The sequence below is a fragment of the Centruroides sculpturatus genome, unplaced genomic scaffold, assembly GCF_000671375.1.
Source record: "Centruroides sculpturatus isolate CEXI.00-Female unplaced genomic scaffold, Cexi_2.0 scaffold1109, whole genome shotgun sequence".
NCBI classification, from domain to species: Eukaryota; Metazoa; Arthropoda; class Arachnida; order Scorpiones; family Buthidae; genus Centruroides; species Centruroides sculpturatus.
In genome coordinates this window covers 86,893-102,157 of record NW_019385423.1, presented here as the reverse complement: position 1 = coordinate 102,157, position 15,265 = coordinate 86,893, and the positions used below count along the sequence as shown (strand labels likewise).

At 31.4% G+C, this 15,265-nt stretch overlaps 1 protein-coding gene across 2 annotated transcripts in view; it reads left to right on the top strand.

Moving 5' to 3' along the window:
* The first annotated feature begins 2,858 nt into the window (after nucleotides 1-2,858).
* LOC111638851 (ribonuclease H2 subunit B-like) overlaps nucleotides 2,859-15,265 on the top strand; it is a 17,503-nt gene continuing 5,096 nt past the window's right edge. For both annotated transcript variants that reach the window (XM_023384612.1, XM_023384610.1), the window contains exons 1-7: nucleotides 2,859-2,966; nucleotides 4,683-4,754; nucleotides 5,205-5,312; nucleotides 7,399-7,463; nucleotides 8,301-8,406; nucleotides 11,398-11,565; nucleotides 14,867-14,945. In XM_023384612.1, the coding sequence (XP_023240380.1) occupies nucleotides 2,939-2,966; nucleotides 4,683-4,754; nucleotides 5,205-5,312; nucleotides 7,399-7,463; nucleotides 8,301-8,406; nucleotides 11,398-11,565; nucleotides 14,867-14,945 (626 nt within the window). In that variant the 5' untranslated portion in view covers nucleotides 2,859-2,938. The remainder of the gene's footprint in view (nucleotides 2,967-4,682; nucleotides 4,755-5,204; nucleotides 5,313-7,398; nucleotides 7,464-8,300; nucleotides 8,407-11,397; nucleotides 11,566-14,866; nucleotides 14,946-15,265) is intronic.

The window sequence follows — 15,265 nt, the reverse complement described above, 5'->3', positions numbered from 1 at the left end:
TTTGAGAGAAGTTTCTAAATCTGGAAATCTTGATTTACAATCTCATGCGCACTGTTTCTTTCCTTTAAACCACGTGTCATTGATTTTTAAAAGATTTATTTTTGTTTCGAATTTTATTCCGCTTGTTTTTCATAACAAACAGAAATAATTACCCTTAGAAATAATGTAAACCTCTAAATTGTAACTGTAATGCTTGAAGAACACATAAATCTTCCGATCGGCAGTCAATCAAAGTCATGGGCACACAATGCCGATCAGCGACATCATTGTATATAATTAGTGTTTTGCTAGTTTTGTTTTAACGCGGGATCTCATTGAATAGAAATTGATAATCAGTGTTTGATTTTAAGTCTAAATTTCAAAATAAATAATAATCATTAACATTTTTACAGAACTAAGTTCAGTAACTATTACAGTAGAGCGTCGTTTATCCGAAAGTCGGTTATCCGAAAGAATTCCAGTCGGCCTAAAGTATAATTTTTATTTGTTTTTATATTTTTCAATGTGTTTATTTCGTTTGTAAAACATAAAGAAATCATTTTTAACGATACAATAGCCACGATTATTATTTTAAAAAGTTTACGTTTGGCTTAACACCGACGAAAATTCAATGCGAAGCGACACACAACGGAGAAAAATTTCAACACGGGATAGGTTAATATATTTTTTCGCACATAATCGGTTATCCGAAAAATGAGTTAATCCGAACAACCCCAGTCCCCATTTGATTCGGATAAACGACGCTCTACTGTATTTATTTTACATAAATATTGTCCGGAATCAGATCCTGACGCCTCATTATGGGCCCAGCCGAACCCATAAAAGATTGTAAAAAGAAAAAGCCATCTTAGTGCAATTTTAGAAAGATTTAAGACAAAAAAGTGGTAACACTTAAACAGGTAACACCTAAATAGGGAGTAGTTTTCCATAGAAAGCCCTCCCGAGAGGTATCGCCCATCTGTCGCGTTGACGTATACAAAATGAAACAAAACAAATAAAAAAAATAAGCTAAGAAAACAACTAACCTGCAAAAATATGTAAGAAATTTACAAGATAATTTAGAATTAATTAGCAACTCGCACCATTCAATTTGTTAAGAGTATGGTCTTCTTCTTTTCTTTTCTTCTCTATAATATGGAGATTCTGGCGGGATCAAGAGTATGGTCGAACATTAATTGGCTTATAAAACAAGCGGATGAATCCACTTGTTACTTGGGGAGAGAAAATATAAATAAAGTACTGCAGTTGAATAATCCAAAAGACAATTAGAATACGATTGTCTCTACCAGAATAGAGACAAACGGTTTGGTTTCACACGATATTAAAATATAAATAAGTGCTCAAAAAGCCTAAACCAGTGATAATCATCCAAATAGTTGAAGAATAAAGTAGAAAATTTGTTGAGGGGTAACGGTAGCTGGATGAGCCTGCTTATTATAAATCGGTAAACTTATGCAAATAAATGTTCAGCTGTACAATCCAACGGACAATGATAATACAATTATCTCCACTAAAGCAAAAAAAAACGTTCGAAATTTCCTGAATTAAAAAATGGATAATAAATAAGTCCGTAGAAGACAAAATCGGCGACAATTTGACAGGGAAATTAATCTTAAAAAGACGTAGAAAATTATAATTTACAATTAGTAAAAGTAACGTTAATTTATGAGGTTTTTAAATTAAAAACGATTTCCGTTCTGTAGCAAGCCCCGCAAGACCAGGCTTACAATGGCGGTGAATGATAGGGCTCGATGATAGCCCGATGGACGATGCCGGAAAACCCCTGAGATTTTTCAACCCATTGAAATTCTATCCCAACTTCCCATAGTGGTAGGATACTATCTTAAACGCTAGGCCATCCGCCCGTCGAATTAATTGCATATTATAATTTTCTGCATCTTTTTGAAGATTGCTTTTCCCGTCATAGTGTCGCTGATTTTGGCTCTTTGCGGACATATTTCTTATTTATTTTTCAATTCAGCAAATTCTAACCCTTCGTTTATTCTGTAGCGTAGCTAATTGTATTATCGTCGTTCGTTGGATTGTACAGCTGCAGCGTGTTTATTTACATACGTTTACCCACGTGTAATGATTGAATTCATCCCGCTGTCTTTATCAGTCAACTAATTTTCAACTTTCATCCTTCAACTGATTTTTACTGATTTTGGCTTTTTAGGGGGTAAGAACCAGTACGGATCCCAAATTTTTTCCAAGTCCAGGAAAAAATCCCTAGCCCCCAAGATCCACCAGTAGCCGAATGGATGAGGCCGGATGGCCGAGCGGTCAAGGTGGCAGCCTGCTACTCTGGGGGGGGCCCGGGTTCGAATCCGAACGGGTCGAAATATCACCAGGAATTTTTCGGTGGGTGGTCCGTCCGGATATATCGGCTCCCGTCCTTCATCATCCGGCCGCCCCATTGTGGGTTTGGCCGAACCCATAATGGGATTGCTAAAATCAGGCCCTCTTAGTGCCCACAGGGCAGAAAGAGTTTTTAAAAAAATGTAGCCGAATAGATAAAATCACTGATTATTGGTCTGGGTTCGCGCCTCGCCAACGAGTTGACCACGCGAAGTTTTTCGTAAAGTAAACTTAATTAAATAGGGATCAGTTTCTCATCGAAAGTCCTCCCGAGAGGCACCCGCATCGGGGGATTGGATTAGTTGTTTATGGCAATGTGACACTTGGGCAATCTACCTGGATCCCGACGAGTATTTATATAATAAAGAAACATTATCGGAAGTTATTATTTTTTTCGGAGTAGCTTCATGAATTAATTAATTTTATTTTAAACGGAAACGAATTTTAAAAGATTTATCTGTGTTATATTTTGTCGAAATCCTTTTGATATTTTGACGATAGGCGGCACCAGTCACGTGGCGCGAAAGCGAAAGCGAACGTGCTGTTATACATTTTATGTGTTTACGAGTAAGACTATACAATGGCTCAGAAAGTATTTATAATTCCAAGTGAGTTTGCAATTGCAACGAATTTTATGGTGGAAATATAAAAAAATAAAATAAAATTTACGCGTTAAAACATCTTAAAATAAGTTCTGTTAACCATGTGTTGTAACTGAGGGACAACGTGGTCTGAAATGGACAAATGCCATGCTTTGAAGCAAGTCTTTGTTTCGTTTTAACTTTTACAATTATATTGATTTCTATAACGTAAATAAATTTATGTTCTTTAAGTCTAGAATAACAGAATGAACACCTTTGAGGGCCCACCAGTGGCCAAGCAGTTCTGTTCTCTAAACACTGGGATTTGCCTCACCAGGACGGGCTGGCCACTGGACTTCTCTGGGTTTTATGTCTATAATGCCTAATTAGGGGTCAGTTACCCTTAAAAAGACCTCAGGAAGGCATTTCCCCTAGTCAGATCACCCAAGTGATGCATTGCCGTAACTTAAACAAACACACTTTTGACAAAATGTTAGCGGGGCCTGCTCAGCTGCGAGTTTTATGAGCTGTGGACTGTGGTCCCATGATTGACGAAGCCCTGCACTTTCAAATTTCTAAGAAAATTGTTAAAAATTCTGTAATTTGTTTGAGACTGCATACTATTAATACCAAAAGACTTACTAAGACACCTTATCTTGCAGCTGAAGTTTATTACTTCAAACGTTTTCGGTCATGTTAAATGACCTTTCTCAAGAAAAAGAAATAAGAGAAAGCAAAATAAAAGATAAAAAACTGTATAAATCGAACGCTTAGTACAAATGAACAAGCTTTTCGAAAAATATTCAAAAAGCTTGTTTCTCTTATTTCTTTTTCTTGAGAAAGGTCATTTAACGTGACCGAAAACATTTGAAGTAATAAACTTTGGCTGCAAGATAACGTGTCTTAGTAAACTTACTAAGACACGTTATCCAACGTTTATTACCAAAGACACGTATTATTACCAAAGACACGTTAGATAACGTGTCTTTGGTAATAAAAATTCTGTTTGCAAATGTTTTGGGGCTCTGCTAATATTTTTCTTCTGCAAAACTTCTAGTCGACCTTGGTTGATTGAAGATGTATCAAAATTTGTGTTTGTGGGACAGTTTATGGGATTTAGGGACGAGGTACTGGAATGTGGGACTGTTGATAGCTGTGTAAAATTCAAGTTTTAATGGGAACATTACCCACAAATTTAATAAATGATGTGCATTGATAATTACTGTGTACATTTTTGAATGTAAATAACAAATTTCTGATATATTTATTGGTCTAAATACGAATATTCAGAAATACAGTTCATGTAAATAATATTTCCATTTCATTAGATTATGACTAATTGTGCAGGAATTGATACCAAGTTCTATTGAGTATCAGATGAATTATTAGATGGTGTTGTTTTGTTTAATTGCAGGGCTATCAACCTGTATTTTTACAGCTTGACTTCATTTGTGTCTTAGAAGTCATTGGTGCAATGGTGTTTCTCATGTTTTGTGAACTTTAGCTGTCTCTAGTAAAAAGAAACAGTTGATTTTTAGCATTTTGAGAAATAGTTCTAGTTTTTTTCAATTAAATTTTACCCCATTTTTGAGGGCCTTCAAAATTTCAGATAGGCTGTTTCGTGGGCTATATCTTGTGAAACTTCACATGTAGACCATAGTTTTTACTGTTGTGGGCATGGTATAGAGCTCTGCTAACTGCCTCATTCAGAGCTACAGTTTTACCATTAATTTGTTTTTTTAGAAAATTTAATTGACAACGAGGAAGAATCAGAAAACACATACAGGATAACAACATTGAAATGTTTAAAAACAGGTAACGAATTTTATATAAATAATATAAAAAAACTGATTTAATAAATAAAAATATTCTTTAATAATCTAACTGTAGTAGTAAATAGTATGCTGTTTAATAAAAGTTTATTAAACAACACAAGTCTTTTTAGAGAATTTAATATCTCACTTTTGAATTAGTCTATCTTCGGGGAACTTATTACTAAAAAATCTGCACATACTTTTTAGTAATAAATTTACAAATTCTTCAGCATCATGTCTATTTCTTACCATTGATATTCCAATGTTTATTGGTGATGATCATTTTTTATTTGGCTAAAGAAGATACAATATGAATGATTTTCCTGATAATAAAGGAATAAAGCATGATCATGATGAATCCTCAATTGCTTTTAAATATCTTGCTTTCTTATTCCAATAGATGTATTTTTATAAATTCAAAACTTAATTATGTTGTAAATTATTTTCTCAGGTAATCCAGTAAAGTATATTTTTGATGAAAAGAAATATCAGCTGCATGAAATACTTCAATTTCAGAATCCTAAAAATTCATGGTTTATTGATGATTCTGTAGAACAAGGTAAACAGATATGTAGAAATTTATTCAAAGATGATGATAAAATTATTACAAAATAATTTAAAAATTAGTATTGTGAGTATTAATCTTTAATGACATGTGTCAATGCTTAAACCTAGAGATTTGTGCAACAATACTAATATGAAACTAATATTTTGTATTTTATTATCTTGAACATTTTATATAATTTGAAAAGGTTTAAAAAGATCCAAAATTCCAAAATAAACTATCAAATTCATTGTAATAAATGTTAAAATGATAATTTCTCCAAATAAAGTATGTAAAAATTGCATGACAGTTAAGGGTTTTATCAGCATATTGGGAAAAATGTTTATGAAGTATAATTTAAAAAAAAAAAAACACTTACAAGCACGACACAGGAGCTGCTTAAGTCACTTTCCTGGAACAAATCGCTCACCTCCGTAATACAGACTTAGTGACCAAAGCGATTTCTATCTATTCCGGCATCTTGACATTTCTTAGCAGCCCGAGTGTCAGCGGTGATGATGAGGGAAAGCAGAATGTCCAGAAATGGTTCAAATCACAGGCAGTGGAATTCTATGAACAGGGTATCTTCGATTTTGTGCCAAGATATGATAAGTACCTCAATTTGCACGGCAATTATGTTGAAAAGTAGATTAAGCTACATATAATTTAATGGTAATTAAATCATTTTTATTTCAATTGCCTACTTTTTTAAATAGCCAAATGGCATTTACTTTTTCAATGCACCTCTTAGAATCTGTTTTCTGATTCAATCTGCAAAAAGAAAGTATTAATTTAGAATTGGTGTGGTGAGGAGTTTTAAGACTCCAAATGTTTTAATTTGAGATCATTTGCTGATATGCAAGTAATATTTTTATTGCCTTTATTTTTTCCTACTTTCTAAAAATATTTAAATTACATGACAATAAATAATAATTCAGTTTTGCTTGGCATAGTCATTATCATCGGAATAAGTAAATAGGTAAACTATACTGAGAATGTTAACTTCATCACATTAAGTATGCTACACAGTTAGATCACTTGAAATTTTTTCAAAAGTTCAAAATCTTAATAAAATTATGCCACAGTGTATAAGCTGCAAAGTATCAAAACATTGTTTGTCAGTTTGGTACTTAAATACATAGGTGAGTTTATTCCAGTATAATTCTGTTTTCAATTATATAATCTATTGTTTCATTTCTTATTATCTAATTGTTGTAGTAAACATGAATATCTGTAAAATCTTCCATATATTACCATAATTATATTGTTCAGATTTATATAAAACTAACCTGTTTCACTCTGCGTTGCCTGGGTTTATAAAAGTACCCGTTACAGTAATTGTTACACTTGTTGTTATTAATTTAAATTTCAAAAGCATGTTGTAAAATCTATTTTAAGAACATTATCAGAATTCCACTTTTAATAAACCCATACCCGAGTTGTTAGAAGTGGAAAACTTAAATACTTATATAGTTTTCACTTACAGTGTAACAGTTTCAACTGGATGCATGTTAGTGCAGTACCAGTTACAGTAATGATGTAGCGCATCTACTTTGTGCTGTATCATTGTCACATTAATTAAGTGAATATAATATTTGTTTTCTTTTTTAATTACATCCTTTTTTGTACGAATTACATTTAGTTTATTATTTAAAAAAATTCTTTTCTGCCAGTAGATTGGTGCTACATTTAAAGCCATTACATTGGATTTAAACAGAAATTAATTGATATATAGAAATTAAATCACTGTTTTAGGGTGGTATGTATGACATTATCTAAGTTAGAACGTAATAGTATGTTAAACTGACTGCCGAGTTTAATAGCAATTGATCAAACTGCCTGAGAGTGCATAGCAAACAAACAAAAACATCCTCATTATTATATATAGATGAATTGAAAGAGTGAAACACTATTCAAAGGCTATTTGGAGAAAATACTACCTGTATTATTTTAAATAACTGCTGGGTCTTTTATAATATTTTAAGGATAGTTTAGTGTTTTACTATTATTTAATTTATAATTTGTGGATTACTGTATTAACTTTTTATGGCTATATTTATTGTATGCTAAAAATGTATTATTTTAATATATCTTTTTACAGATGGTGTTATCTATGTTACTACCACAGTTGATCCACTTTTTCTGATATTACCTTATTTAAAAGAAGTAAGAAATTTTTTTATGATTAAAAAAAACAGATTGTATGTATATCGTTAGGAGTTAATATGTGTAATATGTATGATTTGTACTGTACATAATCAAAAAATCAAATACAGTAATACTTCGACTTATGCTACCCTGACTTACGCGAACCCGGAGTTACGCGATTTTCAAATCTCGTCAAATTCTTCTTTTGTTTGAGTGTGACGCAACTCTTCATTACTCACTCCCCCCACACTATTGTTCAGCTTACATGTTCGGACGTGTCGTGTGGAATCGACACATAGCTACAATTTATTTTGTGTTATTTATTTCTGTGTTTGTTGTATCTACGGAGACTTGAGAGAGACTATGTGGTGATTTCTTGTAACTGTAAATGAATCAAAAGACAAGATAAGATTAACAAGAACATTTATTAGCTTACATACATCCGACTTGGATTTTACACAAATTGGGAAATTATACCCCAACTTACGCGAATTCGACTTACGCGGTTATCGCTCGGTCCTACCTATCGCGTAAGTTTGGGGTATTACTGTACTCTACATATGTTTTGTGTTTTCTCTGCTGTTCTACTCAAACATTTAAAACTTTTTTGTTTTTTTTTGTATTTTAAGAATGTCTAATTAAATTTGTTATTTGTTTATTTAACTTAGTAAATAAATTTCATTATTGTTCTTTGAGAATCATCTGCCATTATTTGCATTGTGACAATATGAAGTTCAACATTTCATAGTTTTCATTAGGATGCTTTTAAAGTATAACATATTTAATGCAGTTTTTTTTGGATTATAAAAAGTTAACATTATATTATAAAGTTAATTTTATATTATTTATTTTTAGGTTTATTCACCTCTTGATCAATTATTCGTAGATGAAAATTTTCCTGATTGTAAGATTCTTTCTCAATGCTGTTTAAGTCGAATTGATCTAATTACAGATAAAAAAGGTAAAATTTAATATCTTATTGTTAAATTACATAAACTTTGATACCATATTATGAGAAATAGCTAAAAAAATTTAATGTTTCTACCTGAAAAGAAACTTCATATTTTTGTTTCTGAATATTCTATGCAATTTTTTACCAATGATACATTCAGTATGGAGAACTAAACACTGAAAAAGTACCTTTCTTTTAAACATGAGAGATTGTTAGGAGAACTGTAAGAGATCATAACTGAACAAAATGAACATTCTTTTTGGACTTTTTATGCTGCAACATGCTAACACTCAGTGGTGACCTATTACCAATTTTGTTAGAAGTCTTCAGCTCTATGTAGTAGTGGGACAGTGTTTATTTGGTAGAGGCCATTTTCATTCTATAAGTAGCAGAAATGTATTTCTTATGGTGTGGTTGTTTCTATATTACTTTAAAATTAATTCTTCAAAAAAATCTTCTTAAAGAATTTGAAAACTTAACGGTTGATACAGAATTCCACCATCATTTTTTAATCTGTAACTGCATTTCAACAGAGGCAACTAGTAAAGATTTATATACAGTCGACCCCCCTATAATGCAGTAGATACGTTCCACTTTATAAGAATTTCATGTTGTAGGAATCCTTAAATACATGAGCCAATCACAGCCCAGCATGTGTGCAGTTTAGCGGCTATGGCTGTTTGAAAGGTTTTCTTCCATAAAATTAATTGATTCTAGACTAATCTGACTCGACATTTCCAAAACACGTATAATTTTTGGGAATAATCCGTATAAACTATGCTATAAACAAAAAATTGTAGGATTACTTACCGAGTGTGCACCGTTTGAAGACTCCATTACTTAAGCTTGTTTTCGTCGCGGAGCAGCTCATCGAATGGCAGGTGCATGTTTCCTGATAAGTTATTTTTCTGCAAAAAATTCGCTGAACTTTGGAGACATCATTAATAGAAATAATTTTTATGACTGTTGAATAAGAAATGTTTTTTTCACAAGAAATGTATAAAATTACAGTACTGTATTAGACTTACAGTAACTAATTTATATACTGTACAGACGATAGTAAACTCAACTTACCCACCTAAACTCTGTAGCGTGTAAGTAGTTCGGCTGCTCGTCCACTATTGGTCCAGATTCGACCAATCCTGTCGCGACACGAGTCGGCAATCATGTTTTACCGCATTTTATGAGCCTCTTTTAACGTCTTTATACGAATACGGTTGCAATTTTTTCTATGTGATATACGAATCTGCATTATATGAACTCGTGTTATAGGGGGGTCAACTGTATGTTAGTTCTTTATTATACTATGCATTTTGGGTGTAAGATTTTTGATGTTACATTATACAGCTTTGTGGTATCGATGTTCTGTCCCCTAGGGCATTTTCAACTGTCCTGTCTGTTTACTTACTATTTGGTTCTAACCATTTCTTCCCACACGTCATCAATCTCCATTCCATTGTTTAAGTTTATGGTGTTAGTTGTACTAACAATTGCGAGGTGTTCTTTGAATCTACATAAATATCTGCCTTTTTCTTTGTGTATTATTTTTATGTTTTTAGTATTGATTGCACATCCATCCAATGGTGGAATTCTGTATCAACTGTAAAATTTTTCAAATTCTTTAAGATGATTTTTTTTGAAGGCCATTTTCAGTTTTTGATAACACGTGGAAAGCCATTGATATTTGATGAGCTTTTGGTCAGCTTCTGCTTCCCAAATTATCTCCTCCAACCTTGCTTTATGGGTTATTGACTGATGACAGGATCAAACAAGCTTTAATGGTATAATAAGAAATTGGAGAAAAATTTCTTTCCAAAGAAAGAATTGTTACACCCATGACTCAGCTATCCCCTATTGCAGTGGTTCCCAATTAGTTTTTCCTGCATACCACTTCAAGAAAGAGCTCAAACTCTCGTACCCCTTATAGCAGAAATTCATATTAATCCATACTAATATTATAAATTTGAAGATAATTCTGTCTGTCCGTTTGTTACCTTTTCATGTCTAAACCGCTGAATAGGTTTTAGTAAAATTTGGCACAGAGATAGCTTACATGTTGGAGATGGACATAGGCTACATTTTACTGCGAGAAAATATCTTACTCCCACAATAAAATTTGATATAATGCGGGCGAAGCTGTGGTAGACAGCTAGTGATAAATAGAATAAGTTTTTTTTACATTTATTACCTTTAAAATACAATTCTAATAATAATGAAAATAACATAAGGTTATTTGATTTTAATGCGACAAATGTGCACAATTTTCTTTGCACAACTTTGTAAAATCTGGTTGCTTTTTGGTCAGCTTCAGTCTCAAATCATCTTCGAGTTGAAGTTGGTGACGATGTTTAGTTTTCATGTTTCTCATAGCTGAAAATTCGCTCTCGCAGAGGTATGTTGTGCAAAATGGTAGTAAATATTTTATTGCTGCTTCACTGACGTGATAATAATGATAATTGTACAATTAGCACAAACTGTGTTAATTGTACAATTTTTGTTTCTTGCGTAAGAATTTAGGTATTGTCACAAATGCATTTTTTTGATGAAATTTCGAGAATATTTTTAGTTATAAATAAATGAATTTGTGCATTCCACATCATGTTGTAAATTGCCGAATTTTTGATGGTCCACCCGTTATTTTTTTATTGCTTCATCTCATGCATTTAAATTTTAAATCGACCGATTTTAGATTGCTGCGCATACCCCTTCATGCAATTTCGCATACCACTAATTGGGAACCATTGCCCTATTTCTTTGCTGTTGTAAATGTTTAAAAACAGATTGTGTATGTTAAGAGTAAATTTTATTCTGTAATTTTTGTTTTTCTTCAATAATTTTTCAAAATATATTGAAATACAAAATAAAATTCTTACATTATTGTATATATAAAATTTTTATGATACAATTAAATGTCTTAAATTTAGTCAAATACAGCAGTTATATTTCAATCATTAAATTATTAATGTGATTTTTAATGTAAATCATATTACTTTGTTTCAGAGTTTGGAGACGAATCATTGTATAAATATAGTGAAGTAAAGACAATTCAGTGGTTAAAATTAAAGTTTGAAAACTTAGTTTTTCTATTAAAAGAAAAAGAAATAGAATGTTCAAATGGATCCAAAGTTGCAGGCTTAATATTAAAGAACAAATCTCAACAAATAGAAAGTAAGAATTAATCTGTTAATCTGTATAATTGTAATTATTCAGACAAAAAATCTAGTTACTTTTTAAGTAAGAATTTATTTTCATACTTAAAACTGTTCTTAATTAAACCAATAGCATTATTAAATCTCATTAAAGTAATTAAAAGCAGAACAAAACATTTGGTGATTTGTTTTAGTGGTTTCTTTGTGTGTTAATTTGTTTTGTTACTGAAGATGTTACCAATAAATATACTGTATTTTCTCACATATAAGACGAGGTTTTTATTAATTTATCACAGCGTCAAATTTCTAGGTTGTCCTAAACACGTGAGCAAAAGATTCTTTCCATTTTTTCAAATAATTTTTTGAATCATGTATTTGCATTTTTTACTGGATGCTTACTCTCTTGTATTTAAAAACATAAGTATTTTATCTAGGTCATTTGAATCATTCTTGTATATTGTCAGGAGTAAAGATGAATAGCAATAGGAAAAGCAAAGCCTTTGAATTGAATTCCATTCCAGATTGAAATTCCAAAATCACACGGGAACATGATATAAGTTTTAATCCATTCCTATGTGAAAACAGATGATTATTTGGAAATCATAATTCAGAGAAACTCATAAGTGTAATCGACGGAGAGTGGATTTGACTGTCAAGAATTGGCACAAAAAAAAAAGATTCCGATTGCCCAGCTTCACATGAACAAATTATGTTGTCGATCTTACAAGATTTTTCCTTAGTTTTTAAAATGCTAGTAATTTTTGTGGGACAATGTGTACATTTACATTCATTTGATATTTTACTTGTGATTAAATGAAATAAAATTAGAATTGTATTAATCTAATTTTTCTTTATTTTGATCTTTAAAGTCACACCTCGTCTTATATGTGAGATCGTCTTATATTCAAGTAAATATGGTATCAATTCAATTTTATCAGATGTATATAATAAGGACTAAAGAGGGGTGAATAGCCTGAAATGTGTACCCTTTTTATATAATGTCTAACAATTAATCAGCTGTGTTTTTTATAAGTTCTCCACGACAATTCTGTGCTTACTTCCAAAGACAAAAGTAGAGAGAACAAGAAACAATTGAGTACTAAAGAACAAAATTCAGTTTATTGATGTTAAAAATCAAAAGTGAATGAGTTTTAATAGATTGAAAAGTTTTCAATGTGTACAGAAATATTGTCATCATGAAACAATTTTAGAAGCAGTTAGTTACAGTTTCAACTCTTAACTGTGTATAAAATCAGAGTAAAAATTAAATATTTTTTGCATCAGTAAAAGTATTTTTATAAAATATAAACAAATTACGACTATTTACTTTGATACTTGTTTGATATCATATGCCATAAGTTAGTGGCCTGTGCACTTCCAAGAAAAGCTGTGACACACACTTCATTGGACACATGAGTTTGAGTATTTCACCTAGTCAGCCTTTGCCCATGGTTTTCCTCTTTGGATTGTAAAAGGCTTCATTACAACAACCTGTCTAATGGTCAATTGCTCAGTAGAGAGGAGACATAAATTAGTACATTTAAGCAAGGTTAGTGACAGATACATAGTCACAGGCAAGTTTGTAGCATCCATGGTACTCCTTTGTGTTAGATAAACAGCATCCAGCTATAAGTTAAATACTTACTAACCATCATGCAAGTGTTTAGAACAAATAAGGACAGTGTCAGATAAGGCAGGAGTATATCTGGTTGGGCTATCTTGGTTTGATAGAGATTTTCACTATATAGGTTCAATGTACAGGTTGATATGACAATGAATGAAAGAACATGTTGATTTTACATGTAAAACAGGCTGAACCAGCACATCTTTAATGCAGTGGGCATTGAAGCATAATGTCACAGTCCATTGGAAAAGTCCAGCTATTATTAAAAGTGGCATATGTCAGCTCAATTAGACCATTGAGCAATGCTTTATATGTTTTTTAGCACAATATGTACAGTAGATCCCCCTATAAGACGGTAGATACGTTCCGTTCTTTATGAATCAATTTTGTAGGAATCATAGTTTACGGACTACGGCTATTTGAAAGGTTTTCTTTCATAAAATTAATCGATTCTAGACTAATTCGACTCAACATTTCCAAAATACGTATATATTTTTTAAAATAATCCGTATAAACTACGTTATAAACAAAAAATTGTAGGATTACTTACCGAGTGTGTACCCTTTGACTACGCTCGTTGCTAAAGCTTGGTTTCGTCGCGGAACAGCGCATCAAATTGCGGCCACGATTTCTGATATTATTTTTCTGCGAAAACTTCGTTGACCTTTGGAGACATCATTAATATAAATAATTTTTATGGCCGTTAAATAAGAAATGTTTCTTTCACAAGAAATGTATAAAATTACAGTACTAAACAGATGATAGGTCGCCTAACTCGCCGTAGCGTGACATTAGACGGCGAAAAATATATATTTAATTATAATAAAGTTACAATAAATTAAGTTAATATATAATTATATATACAGTACCTAATTTATATATAATTAATATATAATTATATGTACAGTACCTAATTTATATATAATTTATATAATACTGTCCAGACGATAGAAATCTCTCCGTAGCGTGGCGCTACGGACGGCGGGTAAGTAGTTCGGCTGCCCGATGACGTTTTACGTATTATAGGAGTTATTTTTACCGTTGTTTACGGATAATGCCACAATTTTTATAGGAATCATAACTATAGGAAACGGTTTTATAGGGGGATCTACTGTAAATGTAATTAATGCCCAAGATTCTAAGGCATTGGACAGAAGGTGGACAACAGTCTTGGATTCATACAATCTAAGTTATCTTGTAGATAAATTACTTTCTAAATGTGCATAGTGATTAAATTAAAAATTTGAGAAAGAATTCTAAACAGTAACAATGAATGTTTTTGTTTTAGAAAATAAGTGAACAGAAATTATATTAAGAAGATTATATCAGTTATGTCTGAAATGATTTTTTATAATTAAATAATCTTACTGTTTCAGCTTACAATGTTACTTGTTGACACTGCATGTTGCTTATCTGAAATAGTCCCATAATTATCATTGGAATAGTTTTGTAGCTGTATTAGATGCTAGATGAAATAGCAGCAACTTTAGCAAATTTAATATTAATTTTATCTGAGTATCATTGTTTTTATATTGCATTTCTAAACTTATTTTTAATAGTGGAAAATTGGAAGCAGTATACAACTAATATACAGTTAAAAATGTGTGTACTTTCTTCAAGTTCTATGTTTATTTTGAATATGTTTTGTTAAAATAATAATCTTAATTTAAACTAAAATATATTATAAAATTTGCAGGAATACGTAAATGCGCTTATGAAATTATTTGTCAGTATCTTGATGATAAATATTGTCGAAAACTTTCAGAAGCTTTAAAGTAAGTAATATTATTTATGTATACAGGTATACCTCGCCTTACGTCGGTAATTGGTTCCAGGAAAACGACTTAAGTCGAAAAACGACGTAAGTCGAATTTACTTGTCTCCGAATCTACTTGTCACTAGGCTAAACCATAAATTACTATTCCCAGTTCTGTATTTTATTTATTAATGCATTTTTAATAATATATGGTTAATAAGAATCTATTTTAAGCTTACAAACAAATAAATTTTAGTTTTTAATAGAGTACAGAAAAAAGTAATCTAAATTTACGAATGCATGTACTGTACTGTAAATACAGTACATACTTGTAAATGT